Consider the following 26,482-nt stretch of genomic DNA (forward strand, 5'->3'; position numbering starts at 1 on the left):
GATCCTGCACGGCGCTCGCGACCCATCTCCGCCTTCTAGTCACCAACCATTGGTTATCTGACCTTCTAAGACATAATTCCGTCTCAGGGTCCGAGACAGGGACACAGTTCGGGTCCGCGATTCAGGTCAGGCAGTGCGCTGGATGCCTAAGTAGCTTGTTCCTTTGGCTGCCTCCGCCCTTCGGGCTCTGTCGCGGAAGGGCCGATGGATCTGGAAGGTCCCGTGAGGCGGGACCTCCGAGAGGCTAGGGGCTGAGCCCGGGTAAGACCTGGTGGCTTCCCTTCTACTGGAGCAGAGCCTGGGTTCCTTCGCTCCTCTCCGCGCATGAGGTCATGCAGCTCCCCGCAAGTAAGGCCGCCGCTGCTGCGGCTGCAGTATGTGTCCTAGTGATGCGAGTCCATGTCTGCCTCCACGCCTTCCCGGGCTCTCGTCGCTCCTCCTTCCTACTTGCCCAGCCCATTTGGCGATGAGAGGGTGGGGGTGCAGACCTCTGGCCTGGAGCCTGCGCAAGCGAGCCGATCTCGGCTCTCCACTGATGAGCAGCATTACGTTGCACAACTGTCTGAGCTTATTAACCCCTGTTCAGTGTGTAGGGTGGTGGTGGGTCTGCTAGAAATATTCTCGAAGGTTTCTTCTACCTCTGACGTCTCGTTTCAGGACCCTGGCATCGTCAAGGACGGTTACCTGCTTTTTAAAGGAGGTAATTGTCAGTCTTGTTTTGAAAGAACGACTGGACTCCTGGCCGTAGCAACAAGACTGTTACTTTTACTTCTGTGCCTTTTACTTCAACCTGCCAGATACATGTACTCAATGTTTTCAACACCTGTGTATCTGTTGAAACACCAAAGCAAAAACCTCTAATCGTGAACGATTTGTATGTGTGTACGATTTGTTTTCTAGTACGTGGAAGTATTTACACATTATGTGTGCCTCCACGCTATTAAAAAGTCTCATAGACCTCCCAATTTATAAGTTTATAGACCTTAAAACTTTCCTCTGGCTAACTTAAAATTGGCGAGTTTACTAGTTTTGTATAAACATTGAAGAATTATGAAAGTCGGAAAATACAGTGTTGCCAAAAAATTTCCTAATATGTTCAAATAAGGAAAAGAGTTATAGGAAAATTTACAGTAAGATTTAAAAATCTTCGTCCAAAGTGAGTGATAAGTCTGAATTCATTGTATGGTGGAGTGTTTTTGTTGAAATTTTGGCAATGAAAAACTGCAACTGTAATTTGAAATAAGGGAAATTTTAAATTTTCGTATAAAAACTGCACAAATAGAATGTCTAGTTTTCCTTAATGACAAAATGTAGGTAGACAAATATGTGGTTTTTCCGTTTTCTCTAGTTAGTGATTTCGTATCAAATAATTTACATTTAAAATACCATGAATAGATTATTTGACAGTTATAGCCATTAAAATTTATTTTAGCATTTGACTCTTGTTTCACCTATGTTTACTCAGTTTTCTTTCATTCAGTTTTCTTTCGCTTGTCTTGAGCCTTAATCTTCTTATGCTGTTGATTATATCCCATATGTTAATTACTGTCCTTCTGTTTTACAGTTTTTCTTAATTGAGAATTTTTTCCCCCAGGTGAATTATACTTTAATGTACTACAGGTTATATACTACGGATGGGAACTATTAAAGTTTATAATGTCAAAACCTTTTCTTAGACAAAAGCTATCTTCCACAAAGGTATGATACACTAAAATTGTCCTGTAATAATTGCCTTAAAAAAAAAAAGTAAAATTTTTGTACATGTTTTTAATGATTTATAACTGCTATCAAAGTAATGGTGCCAGCATCTGTTCTAATTAGTGATCTAAAAAGTCTAATAAGTTATGAAACAACTCTGCACTAAAAGCACAACCTTAATTTTGAAAAGTCATTTGCAATCCCAATCACAAAGAAAAGGCTAAAAACTCTTGAAAGAAAGAGCAGTAGAAGAAAGGAATATGTGAGTTGTATTTGGTGTTAAAGCTTAACAAAAGCCCTGCCTCTTAGAAATCATGTGGTTCAGTGTGCCAGTTCTCAGCAAGGTTAGGGGGTAGAGTAGAATGAAGGTAGAGTCGGACAGTATTCTCATATGCAAACTAGCTATTTTCCTAATGGTTTATCTTATTTTTCTCTGATCTTAAGTAAATTATTTAACTTTGTCATTTCTCTCTTTTCAGTAAATGGTAGTCCACATTTATGTAAGAAGTAAAACTATAAAATGTATAAGTAATAACATGTAGATCAGAATTGCTATTCACATAATATTTTTATGTACTCTTAAAAATTGAGGAAAAGGGCCACAATTATAGTAATAGTGACAGTCTTTTAAAGAGAAGGAGATGAATTGGGTAGCTATGACCAAATTTTTTCCCAGAAGTTTTCATTTCTTTACCCACTGCTGATAATATTCTTAATCCTCTGTCCTTAAAAGAGGAGTGAATATAATTAAGTCATATTAACAAATTATTCATAACATCAGGAGTCTTAGACTATATCCTCACAAAGTCTTGAAGCTGTTAGGGATTATTTGGATGTATTGAAATGTAATATATAACCTGGTGAAGGCAGAAGTGTTACTTTACTCATTGTTGTACGTGGGTAAAATAATATTTTATTTCTTTGTTTTGCTTTTTTGGTAGGTAATTTAAATATTTATGTTTCAGTTCTACAAACAAGTTTAAAAGAATCAGCCTATTCTTTATCCTGGAAAGATTGCACTGATAAAAAGAATTAAGTTTATATCTTATATTCCTGTATATGGTATTCATCATTACCATGGTCAAGTAGACAAGTATGCATTTGTACTTACTGTAAAGTAGAAAAATAACTAATACATATAAAATTAATTCTATTTAAAAAGCTAATTTGCGAGATGTTTGTTTTAAATGTTGCAAATATACAAATATTTTTTGTACACAGTTTAATTACATAGGGAACAGATGCAAAAAATGCAATAGTATTTACATGATTTCTTTTTTTCAGGTAACAGACTGGGTAGACCCATCATTTGATGATTTTTCAGAGAATACAAGCATTTCTACTATTACTGCCACATCATTGGGTGTGAAAAACTCAAGTCATAGAAGAAACAACGTGTCAGCCCCATTAGAAAGTAGCAGATTTCCAACTAGAAAAAGAGGAAAGCTATCTTCCTCAGAAGAGATTTATGGTCTAGAAAATTCAAAAGAATGTCTGTCTGAAAATGAACCGTGGGTGGATAAGTACAAACCAGAAACTCAGGTAATAAATAGCATACAAACAGGTCTATGTAATTTAGTTTCATAAAGGAGAGGGATGTACACTTTCAGATTATTACTCATAGAACTCTTTTTATCTAAATAAATTAGAAAAAAATCAGTGTCTTTTTTTTATGTCCCAAGGCTCAGATTTTCTCAGCAGTTATTCTGAAGTTGTACAATTGATTATTTGTATTTATCTTAGATTAAATTTAACATAGAATCGATCTAATCTGGGTGTGTGTGTGTGTGTTTTGTGTGTGTGTTTTTTCTTTTTTGCTAAATGTAATACCTATTTATTTCCTTCCCAAAATATATTTCAGGATTTTTAAAAATTGTATAATTCCAAACCTGCCCAGTTGTTTTCATACAATAGTGTCAGCTTAAGAACATTTATTTCATAACAATAGAAAAAATTAAGTGTAATCAACCTTTTTTATTGCCATATCATGTTACTTGTTTTTTAGTGTTTTCTTGTTAATTTGTTTGTTTTTTAGTGTTTTCATTAAAAATGCTTAGATTAATCTTTGATGTACCAAAAATCCTTCAGTTAAAATGTTTTATTTTAAACTTGATATTTTTAGCATGAACTTGCTGTGCATAAAAAGAAAATTGAAGAAGTTGAAACCTGGTTAAAAGCTGAAGTCTTAGAAAGGCAACCAAAACAGGTAATTCAATAAAAAACGTGTTTTAAATATTTAGCATCAAATATTTTTCTGACTTATAGCTAGTTTTAAGAAGTTAAACTTTTATGATGAGAAATAAGTTCAGAAAACTATTTCGTGGAAAACTCTCTGATCTTACTAGTATTTCTGGCCTCACTAAAAGCTTCTGAGACTTTGAGTTTTCTCCTTTACTTATATGTCTTTTTCCTTCTTATGTACTGTCATCAACATAAAGCACAGTGAATCAGTTAGGGTACTAGTGTATTTAGCACATCAGATTATCTCACATTGAAGCAAGCTGGCAAATTACGTATCAGTTTTTGTACTAAATGTAGCCTAAAGCAGTCATTCATTTCACACTGATGTTTTTTGTTTCATTTCCTAATTCCACAATTACTCTTGGCCTGCGAGCTAGAATACTCTCTCTTTTTAAACTTTATTTTGAGTTTCTTCAAACATAAAGGAAAATAGAATTTATTAATACATAGTCATACCCATAGTATATCTATCGTTTTCCCCCTTAAGTATTTTAAAGTAAATTATAAACATGTGACATTTCAGTCAGACTTTTAGAAACTTCAGTGTGCCTATGTTTTGTTTTGTTTTTAAAATAAAGCATTTTCCTGATTAACTATATGTACCATTCTGTCTAACAAAATTAACGGTAATTTCCTAATGTTATCTAATGCTCAGTTCATAGTCACATTTCTCCAGTTTTCCCCAAAATGTCTTTTAGAACTGGTTGGTCACAACCAGAATCTTATCAAGGACCACACATTGCATTTGATTGTTATATCTCTTAGGTCTTTTTAAGTCTAGTACAGTCCCAACCTTCACCCTTTCTTTCTGTCCAAGACATTGACTATTGAAGAGACCAGGACAGTTGACTGGTAGAAGTCTCAGATTCTGGATTTGTCAGGTTGTTCCATCCTCATGATGACTAACTTGTTCTTCTATCCTGCATTTCCTGTAACTTGGAAGTTTGAATGAAGGGCTTGATTAGACTCAAATTGAACATTTCTGCAAGAATACTTTATAAGTCATGGTGTGTATTTTATATTGCATCATATTAGAAAATATGTCTGGTTCTGCTGTTTTTGATGCTAACTTTGATCAGTAGATTAAGGAGATAATAGTCAAAAATCTTCATTGTAAAGTAATTTTTCCTTGCAACTAGCACATGATCTGTGGGGAGACACTTTGGCAACATGTAAGTGTCCAGTTCCCCAGCAGTCTTTCACCTAAATACTTTAGCGTCTGTACTCTGTCCTTGTCTGAATTAGTTATTTTGTTAAGATTGTGACATGGTGATTTTTAAATTTTATTGTTATCTCTATAATTGTTAGCTGGCATTTTTCTATAAGAAAAAGTTTGCCATCACCAGTGGGGCTATTTAGTTACCTTTAAATACAGTTCCAGCAGGAAAGACAGGATAAATTTTAAATCATTCCCTTTAATTTTCAACTGTGAGATGAAGCAGTTTGTGTTTTAGTTGCCTCCAATGGTGACAGGTCCTTTTTTGAATGCTGGTTTTTTCTGTCTGGCTATAACCCTTTGGTTTATTGTTCAGATAATATGTACAAGATGGAATTTTCAATGTCAGCACTGGTATTCCTCTACTGGCTCATAAAAACCTCTCTTCCCTGAGTATAGATTCTTGGGCAGTTTTCCTGAGGCACCTCTATATCCAGGCTTTTTCTCGTTGATTTGTTTGGTCAGCTTAGCTAGTAGTTTATATTTTTCAGTGTCCACTCTGTTTTCTTACTTATCAGTACTTTTTTTAGTATCAACATTATCATGTCTTAAACCTACACATGTATTATTGTTATTATTCTACCAGTTGGATAAACTTAGGTATATGTATATACATATAGGTATTGGGGAAAGTATTTTATCTACAATTTTAAAAGCCTCTTCTCTGTAAGAATTTAGACTTTAACCAAACATATACTCTCTGTTATATAAAAGTTTTAGTAACGTCTATATTTCTTTATGGGCAACCTAAAATTACTATTTTTAAAATTTATTGTAAGTACTTCAAATATTTGCTAAGTTTAATCTGTCTTTCAGGGCAACTTCTTTCCTTCAAAATATAGTAAAACTCATATTGCATACAATGTAGACAGTAGGGGAATTAATAGTAATCTTTATGTTTCAGTATTCTGATAGGAGACTCCCTCCCAGTTCTTTTACTGGAAGCCAAACTTTTGCTATGTATCTCCTACTCTGTGTCAGAAAATAGATACTTAATTCTATTACATGAGAAAAATACATGACTGCCTGTGCTTGATCTTCCTCTTTTTTAAAGAAAAGTATCTGCTTGGAAGTAGTCAGTTCTCATTATTTGCATTAGTTATGTTCTGTAAAGTTACTACAAACAAGGATTTAGCAAATACTGAGCCATTGTTCCTAAGAGACATACAGGGTTAGGTTCCTGGGAAACCTATGTTTCTCTAGTCACATTATATCAACCCATCAATATATAACCTTGTTTTATATGTGTGCCTGTTTAAAGACACCTTATTTAATGTATATTATTGAATCATTAACATTAAACTCATGGCAAATAGTACTATAATTCATACACTCACCCATTTTAAAAAGTGGAACTGGCTGTCTTCTGGGTCCAAGCTCATAGGTCCTTACTTATACTAGTTAATAAAGATGAACAAATGAGCAGGATTACAGCCCACCACTGGATGTAGGAAGTCTTCCCCCTGACATTTTTTGGCTTTTAACTTTTTTATCTGATTTACTGTATGAGGAAATATTACTGGGACCTACATTCTCTCGTCTGTCTTTAGAGTCCCATCTCTGGTAAACATGTTTCTTATTATGCATTTCTCAAAGAATCTGATAGCCAAACTGAGGTCTTCACATTAGAATATTATACTTGCAGAATACCAAAGTATATAATCCAAAGAGAGTTCTGTCTTAAGATTGAATTTTATGAGTTCCAGTAACCTCTAAAAATATTGTTTCAGACATTACCTTTTGAATCCAGCTATTATTGTAATTTGGCTACTAAGTAGTCTTTGGGAGGGACATAATGCAAGGATTGAAGAATTACCAGAAGCTTAAAGTTCAGGAAATAAGATTATCTTATTTTATCTATGATAATATCTTATTTTATTTAAGACTAGTTTATTCCAGTTAGCATTACTGTGAAATGTAGTCTTCTTATACCAGACATTCAGTAAATATTTGTAGAAATAACTAATATTTAGAAAGAAAATTTAAACATAATCTAGCAATCCAGTGATTCTGATTTTTAATTAATATTCATTTGGTTTTAGGGTGGATCTATTTTATTGATAACAGGGCCTCCTGGATGTGGAAAAACAACAACTATAAAAATACTGTCAAAGGAGCATGGTATTCAAGTACAAGAGTGGGTTAATCCAATTTTACCAGACTTCCAAAAAGATGATTTCAAGGAGACATTTAATCGTGGTAAGGTTTACTCTGCAGGTAATGGAAATACTAGGAAAAGTGTGCTTAAAGGACATTTGAAACAAACTCCCCAACCATGTCCTTAAGTATATGTTTTTGAGAGAAAGGAATGTATTTCCTCTCCTGTACTAACTGGATTGGCATCTGCCCACTCGCAACTGCTTCACAAAGTCAGAGCAGCAGTCAAATGAAACTATATGAGTGCATTTCCCCCCCCCCCCATACTTTCCAAGTTTCAGAGAGAAATTTCAGGAGAAGAAAAGGAAGAGTGTCTCCAGTAGAGAATGGGATTCTTTGAGGATTATCTTAATGGTTTTGATATTTAACACATCAATCTGTTTGCATTGCTTATGTACTTTTTTCTTGGCTCTGGCTAGGAAATTAGACTGTGTAAATAAAATCTTTTTGTTTAATTGTAAATCAAGCTTTAAGATGTATTAAAGGAACCTGCCCCCAAACAGGAAGAGAGAGCTTAGATCAGACTTGTTTGAATCGAATCAAATCAAAGCATAAGGCAAAAACTGTCTTTGGAACTTGGAAAGCCTTAAGACAAACATCCCAAAATAATAATAATAATACCAATTTAAAGATCTAGTACATAATAACTTCACATATATGCTTAACTTTCATAGTTTTTCTTATTGCTACTGTAGGTAACTAAACTAGGGCTAGCCAACTCTCCTAGGTGACTTTGAAGTGAAAGGGATTCTGTAGAAGGACAATTTTATTATAATGTGGAATATTCCTTAAAATCCTTTCTCTGGGATATTCTTTAATATGCTCTGTGCGTACTATATCCTTAGTATGCACACCCTTATGCTGCTAGTATCCTGGAATTTTTACTGCTTTCTAAACAGTAACATTAGTTTTGAAAATCTAGCAAGTCTTTGAAAATCTAAGTCTCCTATATAAAATATGTCTTTGGAGAACTCTTAATCCCAAGTTCACTAATCAGTCATTCTGCTTTGGTTGTTAAACCTTTATTACTGAAAATTATTTATAGTTACACATTCATTTGGAGAGTATTGTGTAGGTAAAATCGCAAGTATTTTTTTGACCAGTTGTATAAAATGACAGCTGTATTCTAAAGTCAGTTAACTCTACAATACATTCGTGGCTGTGGAAAAACTCCTGAATATCCAATTTTAAATTTGAACAGTTGTGCCTAATTAGAAAACAGTCTATAGTATTGTGAGCTTTTCTTGCATATGTAAATGTATTCATTAATGTATATGTTATATATATATGTGGAATATTGATGTGTATATAATTTGTTGAAAATAAAAGGGTTAAATGTTTCCTTTCAGAATCAAGCTTCCATGTACTTCCTTATCAATCTCAGATAGCAGTTTTTAAAGAGTTTCTACTAAGAGCAACAAAATATAACAAACTACAAATGCTTGGGGATGATCTGAGAACTGATAAGAAAATAATTCTGGTTGAAGTAAGTACAGCTTTTGAAATCCTGCTGTAATTATTGAGTAAACAGTTGCAAGATATAGCTTATGTGATAATCACATTAACTCTCTCTGTGGTGATAGTAGTGGCAAAATATAAAAGCTTTGTGATAGCAGAAACCTAAAAACCTATTCAGTAAGCTTGAATAGAGTAGGTTAGTGAACTTTAAAAATGTAATGGCTTAAGTGTAGAAAAGCAAAAGAAATATTTGGAAAATGACGTCTTAGTGGAAATACTATAACTAGTAGTGGCCCTAAGAATTTTGAGGTAAAAATTGGGTTTCCCGTTGATGCATGTTACTGTTTAGGATGTCAGGTATTTCATATTTCCCTTTATTTCTGTAAAAACTCTGGTTATAATACATTAAATAGATAACATTTTTTCCTGTTTTGGTAAATATAAATCTGAAAATAAATTTACATGGGAATAAAACTAAACGAGTATCTGTCATATGTTTTCAATAGGATTTACCTAACCAGTTTTATCGAGATTCTCATACTTTACATGAAGTTCTAAGGTGAGTTTCAATGAAGTTTTCTAAACTCTAAGTTAAACGGTAAGTGGCTTGAATTTCACCATTGCTATATTTTATTTTAGGAAGTATGTACATATTGGTCGATGTCCTCTGATATTTATAATCTCTGACAGTCTCAGTGGAGATAGTAATCAAAGGTTACTATTTCCCAAAGAAATTCAGGAAGAGTGTGCTATATCAAACATTAGGTAAGAATGAAATTTCTACTTATAATGTTCACATACACATGGTATTTTTAAATTAATCATTTAACCACTATCTTTATAAAACTTTGACAGTTTCAACCCTGTGGCACCAACAATTATGATGAAATTTCTTAATCGAATAGTGACAATGGAAGCTAATAAAGTAAGTCTCTTAACTAATTAATTTGAATCTTACATTGTAATTATAGAAAGCCAAACTTAAGTGGTATTATGTAGACTTAGAGTTGGAGATATTTCAGTTTTTAGAATTAAAAAGTTTTAATTTTTTAAATGACTCATAAGGCATAGCATTTTAGAAAATGTGGGAAATATTGATTTAAAAAATCCTTAACCTTTTTCTACTATTAAACTTAGCTTTCTCTTGGTTTAGTATTCTAAATTGTGTCTGTTACCAAGAAACTGTTCCTGGCATCTAGGAACATTAGTCATCAACAGTCCAACTCCATTTTTGTCTGGTTATCACATTTTTTATTTAATAATTTTTTTTATTGTAGCAAAAAACATCAAAAAAATTACCATCTTAAACCATTTTTTCCAGCTTTATTGAGATATAGTCGCACAAGTTTAAGGTGTACAACATGTTGATTTTATACACTTATGTGTTGCAAAATGATTACCACCATAGTTACCTAACACCGCCATCACATCACGTAATTACCATTTGTTTTTGGAGTGAAAACATTTAAGATCTTCTCTCTTAGCAATTTTCAAATATATGTTAGTGTTATTAAGTATACCATCTTAACCATTTTTAAGTGTACAGTTCAGAAGTATTAAGTATATTAACATTGTTGTGAAATAGCTGTTGTCACTTTTAATGCATCATTTCTTCTGTCTTTGAAATCAAGGTGATGTTAAAATAAATTGATAGAACTTCTACTCCCCGCAGCATGGTTCTAGATCTTACATGAAACATAATTTTTTTTGCACTGCTGGGATCACAGGAATCAAGGGAATCTCCAAGGGAGTGGTGGTTTTAAGAATTAAACAAAATAATGTATGTGTAGAGCACTTAGCTGAATAAACAACAATTATTAATAGTGAAAAATTAGAGGAAAAAACAGTCCAACAATGAGGAAGCAGTTACTGTGGTGAGCTGTTATGTTATTAATTGATGTTTCCAGACTATTTAGTGACATGGGAAGATACAATTTAATGTGAATTTTAAAATAACAAGATGCAACATTATATGATAATGCTAACAGCAGAAATGATACCTTCAGTCCTTTATATGTCAGGCACTATGCAGAGTATTGTGATATACCTGATCTAATTAAACCTCACCCCAACCGTACAAAATTGATACGTTATCCCTATTTTATAGGTAAGGAAACTGAGCTTTGGGGGGAAGTAACTTGTACAATATCCCACAATTATTAAGTATCAGATGGGTTTGAAGTTTTTTTCTGACTCTAACTTACTGTGCTAAAACAAAATAAATAATTCTCAATAACAATAAATTGTGCGTGTACCTGGGGTGCCAAAAAAATATATACAGATGGACATTTTGGTCAGCGTTGTTCAAGCAGTAGTTCCCCGTAATCAAAAGTGTCTGGACGCTGATGGTAACCACTTTGAGCACCTCTTATAATTGCAGAAGTCAAACGTGACTTGTATTCATCATCTTTTGTTATTGGTATATATTGAGTATTACAATTTGAATGTTTTTTTTCCTTTCTTAAAATGTGTATACATTTTTTTGGCACCCTCTGTATATAAACTTATACTAGAAGAAAGTACATAAAAAATGCTGCGTGATTAGTTCTGGATGGTTGGATCATTTGTGATTTTTTTGTATTTTCAAAAACCTTTCCACATTCCTTACTATGACTATGATAATTACAGGTCATAGGGTTTTTGGTGTTGTTTTGTTTTGTTTTTTCTTTTACCAAAGAATAGTTTTAAAGATTTTATTTATTAAACAAAAATTAAATAATAAAAATAATATCTTACTACTTTATCACATTAATTCAAAACTTTTCAATTTTAAGATTAAGTCATTAAATTGCAAATGGCATTTACTTCTTAGCAAGTTGCATTATACTAGTTAAAAGAGCTACCATAACTTCTTTGTTATGGTGTTAACGTGCTATATCTTAAATAGTTGACCTGTGTGAACGTTAGAACTGCCATTGTTGATATGTTACATCACAGTAGCAACAACAAACATACTATCCAGGTCCTTCAAACTTTTATAAAATTAAATGTTATGATAATGATGGTATAAGAGGACCTAAAGAAGAATTTAATCTCTGACATTCTGTAAGTTAATTATATTAGGAAAGATTGGTAACATTTTTTTTTTAAAAAATAGTTTTAGGAGCATTTCTTTTTTTTAAATTTTTATTCATTAGGAGTTTGTGAGCAAGGAGAGGGGATAGATAAATTTTTCTTGCCTTATACTTGAACTACCAAGGGTATGATATATGTATATATTTTTTAATTTGCACGTATATCTTTAAAAATATACGTGTATTTTTATATATCTTAAACACCTGTATGAAGCTTAAGCTTTAAATATGAGTTGATGCAATTGTGGCTTTTTAATACTCAACAGACTGATTTAATATGTTGAAAACTTCAATGTAGGGATTTTCATTTAAATTTCAAAGATTTGTCAAATTTTTTGTGTACTTAATTTTATTACATTATATTGTGTTTTGAGGTTTCCGTGTGTATACATGTATATGTTTGTATATGTATGTGTACATAGTGAGCGATAAAGAACTTCAAAATACAACCTAATCAAAGTAAAACAGTATTTTATACTCTTGAAATTTTACCTTAAACTATGTTAAATCATTGACGCTTGTACCTTCATAGGCAGACTGGTGTTTTAAAATGGAGGCTTTTTAGCATTCAAATTTGAAAGATTCTAATGTACTTCCATTAACTTTAGAAAATAGGGGAGTTTTTTGTTTCTTTTGTTTTAGGAAACATTTTAAAATTTTTAATTTTCTCATTTTAGAATGGAGGAAATACTACTGTCCCTGATAAAACGTCTCTAGAATTGCTCTGTCAAGGATGTTCTGGTGATATCAGAAGTGCAATAAATAGCCTCCAGTTTTCTTCTTCAAAAGGTAACTATGAAAGATACATTCTTATAGCATTGTATGGGTGACGATTTTCTATTAATTGTTCATGAAAAGAAATCAAGCTAAACATACTTTAACTTACATTTGATACAGACCTGTCTCCACTTACTAGTTTTTTATAGAGACAGGATCATAAAATTACGTATGTACACATGCATGCACACACCCCTATGAGTATGTCATTGTACATACCCGTATATCTGAGATAAAACCTGATTCAATTCAATTATATGTTTCAATACTTTACCTTTCAAAGTTCATTTGACTGACTGGTTGAAATTCCTCGTTCTGCCACTTAGCGGTGACTTAATCTTACAAGTGACTTAATCTTTCTGTGCCTCTATTTTCTCACCTTTTATATAAGAACCTGTTTTAAGAGTTATGTGATATGTGATGAATAAGTGAATTAATGCTTGTAGAGTATTTATTCCAGTACTTGACACACTAAGGGTTCAATAAATGGCAATCTGTTAATGAATTTAATAACATTGTGCTCAGGTAGATTTACTTTTGAACTTATTACATATCTTCTATATGATATGTTTAATAAATTAATTTCCCTTTATTAATATGTAAAAAGGGTACATAGCCATACTATATTAAAGATATCACCCCACTAATGGCAGTGAGTTACATTTTTACTCTAATAGTCATAGTTTACTGCATACAGTCTTCATCAAAAACCATTTAACAAGTGACCTATTTGATGCTTAACATTGAGAAATCAACTTTAAAAAATTAAAAGCCATCTTTGGAGCTCCTAAAATCCACCTGAAATACTAGTTTCTACCCATAATTATAAAATGTTCATTTAGTTTACATCTTTGTTTTCCAAAATAATTGTAGAGAAGTAGACAGCCTAACAACTGAAAACAGAATTCTGCTTATACGAAATAAGCAGATACGAAATAAGTTCAAAAGTAAATCTACCTGAGCACAATATTATTAAATTCATTAACAGCTGGCCATTTATTGAACCCTTAGTGTGAATTCTGCTTATTCCTGTAGAAACATAAAGGAAAATCGTCCTCAGGTTCACTATGGGAATTACGGGTTAGGAAGGCTCAAGTGGGCCAGTTTGGGATCCTAACTACCATTTATAACATTGTTGCTCTGAGCTCAGAAATTGTAAAGAGAAGAAAATAAAAATCTTTGAGTGGGTCAGGAACTATTTTAGCAATTAAATGTTTTTGTGGGTTTGTTTTCATTTAATTCTCAGACTAGACTAATGAAATCAGTACTAGCATTCATACCCAGATCCTGTGTTCTTTCCACTATTCCAGGCTGCTTTTCTTAAGTGATGCATTCTGAGTTTTAAATAGCAGATTTACCAATGAAATTTGAACATAGACATATTCATAAATTGGAGACTGCCCAAATCAGTAGAGAGGTAATATAGAAAAGTTAAGCATGGATTGCAGAACCAGACTGCCTGGCTTCAAATCACTTTCTCAAGGTTAACCTTGAGTAGGTTACTTAACCTGTTTATATCTCATTTCTTTAATCTGTGTAATAATAGTTCTCTCCTAATAGAATTATGAAGATTAAATTAGTTAATACATGTTATGCACCAAGAACAGTACCTTGCACATAACACCATGAGAAATCAAGGTAATATCAACTGTATTAGAAAGAGTGTCATTTGTGTATGTGAAAATTTGACGTCTGTGTCATGAGATACTTTTTTTTTTAACTTTTATTTATTTAAGTATGTTTTTGCAGGACCCATCAGCTCCAAGTCAAGTAATTGTTTCAATCTAATTGTGGAGGGCACAGTTCATACTGCCCCATGTGGGGATTGAACCAGCAACCCTGCTCTAACCAACTGAGCTAACCAGCTGCCCCTTCATGAGATACTTTAAAATGACAATTATTTTGTTTTAATAGTTCAGCAACTCAAAGAGGACTCTGAGTCAGTTCACATATTTTATAATTATTGTTTATTAGAAAAATAATTTTTAATTAGAATACTTAGTGTAACTGTCTGAAATGTTTCCGTTCTAGCTTTCATATTTTAATTTTATTTTAAATATTGTCACTTGGGTGTATATTATTTAGGAGGAAACAATTCATGCCTAAGGAAAAAAGGAATGTCTTCAGTAAAATCAGATGCTGCGCTGTCAAAATCAAAACGAAAAAAAAAATCGGATAAGGTTTTTGAAAATCCAGAGGTCCAAGCTATTGGTGGCAAAGATGTTTCTCTCTTTCTCTTCAGAGCTTTGGGGAAAATACTATATTGCAAAAGTAAGGAAGCCTTATACATTTTTAAAAATCTCTTTAGATATTAGTCTTACAACTGGAATAATATACCACATTTTTTTAAATGTCATGTATTTGGTTCTGTTATAATCAAGAACGAGGGTTAGCTCAGATACTGTTTGGCAAGGGCTAAGACAAACCAGAAAAATGTATTTAAAGTCTTTTGGGAATATGTGTGGGATTAAATATAAAAACTAACTAGTGTAGCCCATGTTCATGTTTGTAAGTCTTTAAAATTATATTTGCTGACGGTAAGACATCGGTCCATCTAGACTTTTAGTGGCAAGTGTTGGTTGTCCAAAGACCTCGTAGCACTGAGCTCTGGCCACCAGAGCCCTGGACAAATTGCCAGGTGGCTTAAACTTTCTTTGGATTCTCTTATGTTTCTCTGTTCTTTTCACTAGCTGTTCCATTCCCCTCTTCTGTCTTTAATGCCTGCTTCCCCTCAGCTCCTCCACCCCAGTCCCCCCTCTCTAAGCTCCCAAACTGTCCTTTCAATGAAATCCAAAACTCCTGTTCTTTATATGGAAAATACCAGTTTTCAGTCTTAGAATCCTGAAGGAAGAAAGTTCAGATTTATTTTTTGTTGTTGATCTGATGTGATTTTTATAGAGAATAAAACAGTTTACATAAATATTTGAAGGAAAATGAAGATTAGAAGTTTTATATATTATAACAAAAAGTAAGCAATCGTCATGAACCACATGTTCGTATGTCTTATGTTTTCAGTATCCTCAGTATTCTCTCAGATAGTTTTTCAGATCTCTTGTAAAAGAGCTGTATCAGTGAGTCACAAATATGAAGAGACATGCGCTGAAGCTTCAGGCTTATCATATCTATAACTATCTGAGACTATTTTCTGGTTGCCAAAAACTCAGTTACTTCAAATCACAGTTTTCATCATCCTATAAAACTCTGTGAATGCCACTTATACCTGCTTTCCATCTTATCTTCCTTGCCTCTTTGTATTCTGTTGTGTCTATATACCAGGGGTTCCAAAAAAATGTATACAAATGGACACTTTGGTCAATGCTGCTCAAGCAGTAGTTTGCTGTAATCAGAAGTGTCTGGACACTGATGGTAACCGCTTTGAGCACCTCTTGTAATTGCAGAAGTCAAATGTGACTTGTATTCATCTTTTGTTATCGGTTTATATTGAGTATTATAATTTTAATACAGTTTTCCTTTCTTAAAGTGTGTATATATATTTTTTGGCACCCTGTGTATTTCTGCTTCATTCCCTCCTCACTGCGGGTATCCTTGTTTTAGGCTAATGTCTCAGTTTAGTCTTTCCAGGTGGTCCAAAAGTTGGGATTTCTAAATGGAAACCTTCATGCCACCTGAAGGAAATGAAACAGGCATCACTTAGGTGGAAATGAAGACACTCCTCTGTCCGTGGCTCCTCTGACCTCGGAACCTCAGTGACTATTCCACTGATTCTTTTCCTTCTACCCTTTCTTTTCCTCCTCAACATTCTTTTGTAACCTCTTGTATTAGGGAATGGGATTTCCTGTGCCCTCATGCAAAGAGCAGCATCTGCCTATATAGTAAATAAAGCACAAAAGACCTATGTATTGAGATGACAAAAGAAGAAAGCAGTGCAGAGCTGGAAAGGTGAAATGCAGAGTGCTTTAAGAAATGGAATATTTTAATTTTAGAAAAGCCATAACCTAGGCATCAGAATTCTAAATTTTTCTTGCTAATAGTGAGGCAACTCACATAAACTTCCAGTTATTTTGTTTTTTCTTTTTCACAGCTCACTTAGTATTTTTGGCATTACGTGCCTAAAGTGTTGAGAACCTTAAAATGAGAGGTGCGACATAATTATAAAGCTGATGCTGTTTTTAATAATTCCAGAAATTTTTTTTATAGGAGCATCTTTAACAGAATTAGACTCACCTCAATTGCCCTCGCATTTATCTCAGCATGAACGGGATACATTACTTGTTCAACCAGAGGTAAAGTCTCATAACACTGAGTACTATTCACAAAACATATTGTTTATATTTGTGAGCATATACATTTGACTACTGCATTTTTACCAAAGATATGCATATTTTTCTTTTTATATTATAGGAAGTAGTAGAAATGTCACACATGCCAGGAGAATTATTTAATTTATATCTCCACCAAAACTACATAGATTTCTTCATGGAAGTAGAAGATCTTGTGAGAGCCAGTGAATTTCTGAGTTTTGCAGATATCCTCAGTGGTGACTGGAATGTAAGACTATTTGATTTAAATGTTTTTGTTTATGAATATTTCCTCAAAATTGAGAAAGAAATTTACTTTTATTCTCATTATTTTACATGATTTTATGTAACTTCTTAATAACTGATCAAATTAATTCATCCAACCCATTGTTTGTAATGAAGCTTCAGCAGTTAATCTGATTTTTCTGGTGATAATATAACTGATTTTTTTCTGAAGTTGTTTTCTGATTATAAAATTAATGTATACTCAAATTTTAACAACCATTGAAAAGTGGATAAAAGGGTAAGAACTGTTTCTTTCTATACTTTCTGCTAGTCTTTTAATTTTTTATTTTTTACCAATTTGAAATTATTCACTATAAAATCTATTTTTAAAAACATTTTAACACTGCTCTGACTAATATAGTAGCCACTAGATACATATGGCTATTTAAATTAAATTAAAAATTCAGTACCTTGGTAACACTAGCCACATTTCCAGTTACATGTGACTAATAGGTACTGTATTGAACAGCCCAGATACAAAACATTTCTATCACAGAAAGTTCCATTGGTAAATACTGTTTTTATATGTTAATCTTCTCTGTGTTATAAATATTGAAGTAGCATTAATAATTAAAATTGGGAAAAACAATAAAAAACATTAATGATACAGTGTCTGTCATACGTAGAGTTTCATTATTCAACAGTTGTATTTGCTTAATTTTTTTATATTGCTTTTTTATTTTGAACTTTTCCAACCTACAACAAATTGAAAGAATCGTACAGTGAACTAAATTGCTTAGTTCAGCAGTTTTTACATTTTTCCACATTTGCTTAATCTCTGTATTTACACATTTGTTTTGGCTGAATAATTGCAAAATAATTGCAAACACCATGACAATATTTATGCATGCATAAGGACATCATTACAAGTATTATCGCATTATCACACCTAAGAAAATTAACATTAATTTGGTAACATATTGTCCTTATTTCGATTTCTCCTGTTCTCTCAGAAATGTATTTAAAGTTGTTTCTCCCACCTCCATCCGAGATCTAGTCAGTTTACACATAGCATTCAATTGTTATTTCTCGGTTGGAGTTCCTTTAAATAATCTGTAGCATATTATCTTTAGGGCTGCAGTGATGTTGAAAAACTGAATATACAGTAATTAAATATAGTTAGTCTTTTTTTGGTGTCAGTAGTACTAGTAATACTACTTTATAAATCTATTTTCTTTATCTCCTTTTTTAGACACGCTCTTTACTCAGGGAATATAGTACATCTGTAGCTACGAGAGGTGTGATGCATTCCAACAGAGCACGAGGATTTGCTCATAGCCAAGGGGGAGGATCAAGTTTTCGACCATTGCACAAACCCCAATGGTTTCTAATAAACAAAAAGGTAAAATAAGGAATTGTATCCTTTTCAATAGGTGAACTTTTTGGTAAGTGAATTATGTCAGTAAAACTTTTGTTTATATATATATGGGTTTTTTTGTTGTTGTTTTTTAAGGAGGGCACAGCTCACAGTGGCCCATGCGGGGATCAAACCAGCAACCCTGGTGCTATCTAACCAACTGAGCTAACCAGCCACCCTTGTTAAGAACGAATGAAACATTTTTCTTTAAGTTTAAAAAGAAAAATGTTTCATTCTTAACAAGAAATACTTGCTGAGACCCACAATTTTCTTAAAATTATGATAAAACATAAAAGGACAGTCTTCTTACATGCTTAGTCATTTTTTTAAAAATAAAAAACACTCAAAATTTGAAAACACAATACCTATTTATTGACAATTAGAATCAAACTATAGTTATAATTATATTTTAGTTTTAATTGAATATAAATGCTGCAAATGTGTTGGAAGCAGAACTGACTGGGTGGTGAACACACAATGGAACATAGAGGTAATGTGTTAGAGAAATGTACGCTTGAAACCTATGTAATTTTACTAACAAATGTCACCCCAATAAATTTAATAAAAAAAAGAAAAGAAATCATGGCTTTGTCTCTGACCATCTGGACAAGTTATTTTACCTAAGAACTAATAAGTGTGTTCACTTAGTTTCCAGAACCATAAATGGAGAGGATTAAAACGGAGAGGCCAGAAATGGGTGGCCCACAAATTGAATATAACACACACACATTTTTTTTTTTAAATGAATCGCCAGTCTTTAAAAATTAGTATGATAATTAAAACTCAGATACGGATTTCTGAGCTTCAGAATTTCTGGAATTTCCTGCAAAAAGGTGGAAAGTACGTAACACTGGCCCATATTTTTACATGACAATCTGCCCCTTGAAAGGGGGAATGGCAGGTACCACTGTCTCCAGCTGTTCCACTGTACTGATTTGTGTTAGCTGCCTGGCTCCTGTAACATTTGAATTTGACCTGTTGGACTAGCTCATCTCTAAGATGTCCTGCCGTTGTAAAATCATATGACTAAATATGAGCCTCTAATTCATAACCTACGAAATTTTTTCCAATGTATTTCTTGGAGAATTTTATGACTTTCAAGTAATTTATGTTCATTATTCACTTGCTTTGCTTTTTGTAACACTTCTTAATTTTGCATTATAGTTACATATGAGTTATATCTAAGACTGAAAGCTCCTTAAAGGCAAGATTATGCTTCTCGCCTTATCAGCCTAACATTGGACCTGTGTTAACTGGTTAACTGAAGAAAATAAGTTCTTTCATTGAGAAACAATATTGTCACATAATTTGTGATGTGTGTATGCTCATAAGCAGAATTGTTTTATTTTTAAGGTCTTCTGCCTTGAGTCTTTTTAAAAAATATTCTTCTTGTTATGTCAAATATGATGTGTAGGTAAAATGCTTTATTAGAATGCTAGGATAGTTATAAAGAACTAATTACATAAACTCTTAAAAATATATTTGTAGTATATAAGTCCACATACTTTTGTGATATAATAAACTTGGTCTAGGAATCATATCCCTATTTTTTATTTTTCATTTCATCTTTTTTTTTCTTCTATACAGTATCGGGAAAATTGTCTGGCAGCAAAAGCACTTTTTTCTGACTTCTGCTTACCAGCTTTATGCCTCCAAACTCAACTGTTGCCATACCTTGCTTTGCTAACCATTCCAATGAGAAATCAAGGTAATAACATGGGTTGTTATTTTCCCCAAGAAGTAGTGTTTTATAACATTATCTTTTTGTAAGTCAACTCATTGCTGTATACTAGTGAGACTAAGCTTTTCTCCGTTTATTTTTTGATCCAGAATACATGTTTTTTGATTTAAGAAAAAAAAGAAGTCAGATAATACAGAAGTATATAAAGAGTTGAAAGTGTACTATAACCATAGGTGGTTCCTGTTGACAGATTGGTATAAATTCTTTCAGACTTTTTTCTGTGCATATACAAATATTAGATATAAGCTTTAATTTGCTCATGTCACATACCATAGATAGCATTTCATATTTTATAAATTAGTGCTAAAGCAGCCCTGGAGGCTGAGAAGTCCAAAATCAAGTTACCAGCAAATCCAGTGTCTGGAGAGGGCCTGCTTCCTAGTTTGCAGTTGGCTATCTTCTCATTTTCGTACATGGTGGAGAGCAGAGCAAGAGAGCTCTCTCTGGGGTCCCTTGCATAAGGGCACTAATCTCATTTATGAGGGCTCCACCCTCATGACCGAATTGCCTCTTAAGGCTCCACCTCCTAAAACCATCACATGGGGGGTTAGGATTTCAAAATATGAATTTGAGTTGACACAGACATTCAGTCCATAAATTAACAAAGCTAAGGTATATTCAGATCGAACTCAGTTTTTAAAAATTTATAATTGATTTAACCTTTGTAATAGACATTTTGTTTGATTTCACTACTATAATTGTCCATTAATGGTATATTTACATTGTATTTCCAAATTTTGAAGTTATAAATAATGCTAAAAAATTAGTATACCTCTGCAAAGCACACATGCAGAACTTATGTCTACTGAGGTTTGCCTTTTTATGAACTTCACCGATTTTGCCATCATTTATTTCTCTTTTTTATTGTGTATTTTAAATGCCACATTTCATTAAGAGTCCTAGGTCACGTGTCCATGGTGCTGATCTTCAAGGTACAACAGAGAATTTGTGTAATATTTGAAATATTAATAATCTACCACATAGTTCATCAGACTTCTCAGAAATTTTAAAGATAGGGTTTGCCTTATGACTGATTCGAAGAGAGGATTATAGAGTAAATGTCTGCCTTAATACAATAAGAGTCCATCTTGTGGCTTTTAAGAATAATGATACCTAAAGATTTAAAATATTCTACATTCATAGGAAGAAGTGGGATGACTTTTGAGCATTGGACAAAATTAATCTGTGAGTTAGAATACAGAGATTTCCCTATATATGCCTATTATTTTGAAAATTATACTAGTTTTTTAACTTTCTTTTGAAGTAATTTCAAAGAGAAAAGTTGTGAGAATGGGAGGAAAAAATTCTTATATATCCTTCACCAGGATTCCTAAGTGTTCAATTTTTACCATGTTTATCTTTTTACTCTCTTTTTATTTATATGTACATGAACGCACACTTTTTTTCTGAACCGTATTGGAGTATATTGCAGACATAATACCATTATTCTTAAACAGTTCAGCATATACTTCCTGAAAACAAGGACATTCTCCTACATAACCACACCATACACATCGTTAGGAAAGTAACTGTGATACACTACTAGCATCTAATTTATACACACTCTATTTAGAGTTTTCCAGTTGTCCTATAATGTCCTTTGTAAAATAACAACAAAAACTTGTCTTTCTTGTCCAGAACCCAGTATAAAAATCACATGATGTATTTAGTTACCATGTCTCTTCAGTTTCCTTTGATCTGGAACAGTACGTTAGTCTTTCTTTGTCAATGAAATTTTTGAAGCATATGGGACAGTTACTAGGTAGAGACTGTTTCTCAGTATATGAGGTAGGATCAAACAATATGGTGAATGTTTAAATAAAAAAACTTTATTACAGTAAAAGACATTGCCATTAATCCTCCTCAAATTACTCCCGCTCACTTTGAACACATTTATCCCATCACGCTTGTCACTTTCTGAAGCAGTTCTGGAAGTCCTTTTTTTGTGGGTAATTTCAGTTGTGCTGTCGTGGTTGCCTTGATGTCCTGAATCATTCAAAACATTTACCTTTCATGGTCATTTTGACTTTGGGGAAGAGCTGGAAGTCACGCAGTGCCAGATCAGTGAATAAGGTGGACGAGGACATACTGTAATGTTTTTATTTGACAGAAATTGCCATACCAGAAGTGATGTGTGACACAGAATGTTGTCATGATGGAGGATGATTTACAGCACACTTTAAAACACACCTCTCAACAGTAGCTCACACACGACTGACTGCACCAAACCAGTTGAAACTTGTCACACACTGTTACTAAGGTTTGATGCACCGCCTCCTGTATTGAAGATCCCTGCCTCTCCATTGGATGGCACTTGGCAGCAGCATTCACCATAATTTTTTATCACAATGTAAAGGCTCCATGTTACACATCACTGCTGGTACTGCAGTGTCTATAAAATAAAAACATTACGGTGTGTCCTCATCCACCTTATTCTCCGGATCTGGCACCGTGCAACTCCTGGCTCTTCCCCAAAGTCAAAATGACTATGGAAAGTAAACGTTTTGAATTGATTTGGGATATCAAGGCAGCCACGGCAGCGCAACTAAAGGCACTTATGAAAGAGGACTTCCAGAACTGCTTCAGAAAGTGGTAAGAATGATGGGATAAATGTGTTTGAAGCAAGGGCGAGAATTTTGAGGGGGATTAATGGCAATGTGTCTTACACTGTAATAGTTTTTTGTTTTATTTAAACATTCACCGTATTATTTGATCACACCTCATGGGTTTGTCTGATGATCCCTTATAAGTGGATTCAGGATACGTTTCTTTTTTTAAAGATTTTATTGGGGAAGGGGAACAGGACTTTATTGTTATTGGGGAACAGTGTGTACTTCCAGGACTTTTTTCCAAGTCAAGTTGTTGTCCTTTCAGTCTTAGTTGTGGAGGGTGCCATTCAGCTTCAAGTTGTTATCCTTTCAGTCTTAGTTGTGGAGGGTGCCATTCAGCTTCAAGTTGTTATCCTTTCAGTCTTAATTGTGGAGGGCGCAGCTCAGCTCCAGGTCCAGTTGCCGTTGCTAGTTGCAGGGGGCGCAGCCCAGCATCCCTTGTGGGACTCGAGTAATTGAACTGGCAACTTTGTGGTTGAGAGCCCACTGGCCCATGTGGAAATCTAACCGGCAGCCTTCGGAGTTAGGAGCATGGAGCTCCAACTGCCTGAGCCACCGGGCCGGCCCCAGGATACGTATTTTTGGCAGGAGAAGTGATGCTCTCTTCTCATTACATCATATCAAGAGAATATGATGTCTGTTTATACTGTTACTGGTGAAGTTAACTTTTATTATTTGGTAAGATGTGATAATGTAAAGTTATCACAGGTTTTCTAATGTAAAGTTATTAAGTATTTTGTAGGGAGATACTTTAAGACTATGTAAATATCCTATTTCTCATTAAAATTTCACCCACTATTTATAGCACCTATGGATGATTATTTTCTAAATCTATGATGGTTGGCAGATACTGATTTTCTAATGGTATATATTCCTTTTACATTTGTGTAGGTCAATTGTACTGTGAGGTATTACTTCGCCCACATTTGTTTGTCTCTTTGTTTGTTTGTTTGTTTATATTAGTATGGACTCCCAATTCTTATTTTTTCAGTTGTAGTTCCTCTTTCTCATTATTTATTTTGGTCCCAAATTGTCCCGATTTGGCAAGAGGCTTTAAGGTAACTCTGTGCCTTTTGATGTGTTTCCATTACTCTTTGAGTACTTTCCTTCTGATACAAAATGTTCTGATATCTGTTTCAGCTCAGATTTCTTTTATCCAAGATATTGGAAGACTTCCTCTGAAGCGACACTTTGGAAGGTAAGCTGATGATTTTAATTTTCATAGACCTATTATGGAAATGTCCACAGAATATGTTACCTGTTTTTTCAGTATACAATCAATAAATGTTATCTGTAAAACCCAAGAAATACACATTGGACCCAGTCATTAAAGACCATATGATTGCATTGTAGACCCACCATTTTATTACATATATAAGTATATTTTCACCAGCTTGCAATGGAAAGCAGACTAAATAGAATCATGGAATCACAAAGGCAGAGGAATCTTTAAAATCCTCTAGTTCAACAAATCTTGCATGTGTGGAAACCACTTTTCACCTTTCCTGTCAAGAGGTGTTCTTAGCCTATGTTTGAAGCCTGCAATGACCAGGAACTACATCAAAAGTACCATTTTTTTATTTCCTCATCATAGAAAATTCAGACAAGTGAAAAAATATACTATCTGTACTGTTCATTTTATTGCAAAATGATTTCTGGACTAATATCAGTGATTAATATAATATCTGTATTTCGTTTCTACTTAGCTTATTTGTAAGGTCAAATTATGCATTCAGGCATTGTATTTAACCCTTTTTAATCAGTATGATTGGTTCAAATACTTGATCTGACTTGGGAGGCAGGATTTGTCAGTGCTGCTACTTATTACAATTACTAGTACTGTTATCTTTCATTTATGATGAGCACATTTAATATCTTTGATTCATATTGATAATATTAATATTTAGCTTAATAGTCAATATTTTAATAGCTGCATAGTTTCCTATAATTCAACTTATACATTATTTTTGTACATTTAGCTTACACCCAGCTTTTATTATCACAGCCTTCCCTATAGCTAAATCATCATGCACAACAAGTACTATTTACGTAGGATGACTTCCTAGAAATAAAATTTCTCAAACGAATATACATGTTTTTGAAGCCTTTGCTCTATATTCCCACATTGCTTCCAAGAGTATGTTGACAATTTTATGCCGTCTTACAGTGTATTGTGTATCAGCATGTTCTTTTCTCCTAACTCTTGCCATCACTGGGTTTTATTACTTTAAAGCTCTTTAAAAGATTTAAAAGTTGCTTAAAAGATGACAATAGTAGCCCATTATTTTCACTTCCATTTTTAAAATTACAAATTAGGTTGAACAATTTTAGTTACCATTGCTATTTGTTTTCCTGTAAGTTGTTCATGTTTTATGCCCATTTTTCTTTTGTATTTAATTTTTTCTTTTTAATAATGTAAGAACTCTTTACTAAAGACATTAATCAACAGGTTTGTATTGTAACTTATAATGATTTATTCACAATTTGTCATTTACCTTATACTTTCGTTGATATTGTTAAATAAACTAAAGGGTCTGGCTAAATAGCAGAATGAAGGTAAACGAAAGCTATAGGAGATGGCTTGATAGTCGTCATACTTGTGTATAATTTAAGGGAGTCCCCTCGTTTGGCTATTAATGGCTGCATTATGAATCTGCAGATTAAAAATGGAAGCCCTCATTGACAAGGAGCATGGAATGATAGACCCGGAAAGTGGAGATGAAGCCCAGCTTAATGGAGGGCGGCCTGCTGAGGACGCTCTGGATGAACCCACTCAAACCGCTGAACACGAAACTTGGTCTCTTCCTTTGAGTCAGAATAGTGGGAGTGAACTGCCTGCCAGCCAGCCTCAGCCCTTTTCAGTGCAGGATGACATAGAAGAAGAAGACTTGGTGATAGAAGATTATGAGAGCGATGGGACATAGAAACCAGCCCACCAAATCACGTTACAACTTGGCAGATTCACATTAGGTTTATTCAGTGGTACTTTAACAGGCATACTACGCTTTTCAAGTAAATTAAGTTTGCTGTCTTCACTCTTGTATTTCAGCACAAGAAACTGACTCTTCTGTCATCGAAGTGATTAGATCAAGCCTTCAGATAGCTCAATTTTTTTCTCTAGTATTTATTTAGTCTTGTGAGTGGTGTTGGGAGAAGAGGTCAGTGTGTATGAAGTGTGTTTGAACATTATGCCAAATATCATAAAATATGAAGGAATAATTCAGAATACAAAAACTTTATAGGGTTGTAAATGTGAATTACAAAACACTTCAGTATGCAGTTATGAATGTAAATAAACTTTGTGCCTTAATCACAGTTTCTCTGGGGTCTCTGGCTTCTCAGATACCATTTTTATATGTTGTACAGTGGAATATTCTAGATACTTATGGAAACTATTTTACATAATTTATACCAAAATTAAAATGTTGAATTTCTTTTTGTTTCTCCTATATGTTAATCTTTTCCTAACATGTACTGCCTGCAGTGTGTCATTGGGCATAGTACATGAATCTCCATCCAGTGTCAAACTTTTCAAAAAATAGGGAAGGGAGAGAACTCTCCCGAGGCGTTAATCACACCCGAAACTACCTTTCCAGAGCACTCGGTGCGA

At 33.5% G+C, this 26,482-nt stretch overlaps 1 protein-coding gene across 6 annotated transcripts; it reads left to right on the forward strand.

The window, feature by feature from the left end:
- Nucleotides 1–168: 168 nt before the first annotated feature.
- On the forward strand, nt 169–26,306 carry RAD17 (RAD17 checkpoint clamp loader component). 6 transcript variants are annotated; one of them, XM_019728050.3, is made up of 18 exons: nt 169–261; nt 658–700; nt 1,595–1,698; nt 2,983–3,240; nt 3,821–3,904; nt 7,198–7,354; nt 8,662–8,798; nt 9,277–9,329; nt 9,410–9,535; nt 9,626–9,695; nt 12,522–12,633; nt 14,707–14,892; nt 16,780–16,865; nt 16,984–17,130; nt 18,358–18,507; nt 20,110–20,230; nt 24,013–24,070; nt 25,532–26,306. In XM_019728050.3, the coding sequence occupies exons 3-18, from the start codon at nt 1,657–1,659 to the stop codon at nt 25,794–25,796; spliced, it is 2,052 nt and encodes a 683-aa protein (XP_019583609.2). In that variant the 5' UTR covers nt 169–261; nt 658–700; nt 1,595–1,656; the 3' UTR covers nt 25,797–26,306. The 6 variants fall into 6 exon arrangements, with proteins under 6 accessions (XP_019583609.2, XP_019583608.2, XP_074184964.1 ...); XM_019728049.3 differs by having other exon boundaries at nt 211–348; XM_074328863.2 differs by lacking the exon at nt 658–700 and having other exon boundaries at nt 211–348.
- Nucleotides 26,307–26,482: the final 176 nt, after the last annotated feature.

This window comes from Rhinolophus sinicus, chromosome 3, assembly GCF_057876585.1.
Source record: "Rhinolophus sinicus isolate RSI-liver-muscle chromosome 3, RSI-T2T, whole genome shotgun sequence".
NCBI classification, from domain to species: Eukaryota; Metazoa; Chordata; class Mammalia; order Chiroptera; family Rhinolophidae; genus Rhinolophus; species Rhinolophus sinicus.

Excerpts from the sequence above, each read along its gene's own strand:
- RAD17 (XM_019728047.3), top strand. The coding sequence starts at position 400 with ATGTCTGCCTCCACGCCTTCCCGGGCTCTCGTCGCTCCTCCTTCCTAC. Across the intron at positions 7,355-8,661 it reads CAAGGAGACATTTAATCGTG|AATCAAGCTTCCATGTACTT; the intron begins GTAAGGTTTACT and ends GTTTCCTTTCAG. Across the intron at positions 17,131-18,357 it reads TCCTCAGTGGTGACTGGAAT|ACACGCTCTTTACTCAGGGA; the intron begins GTAAGACTATTT and ends CTCCTTTTTTAG.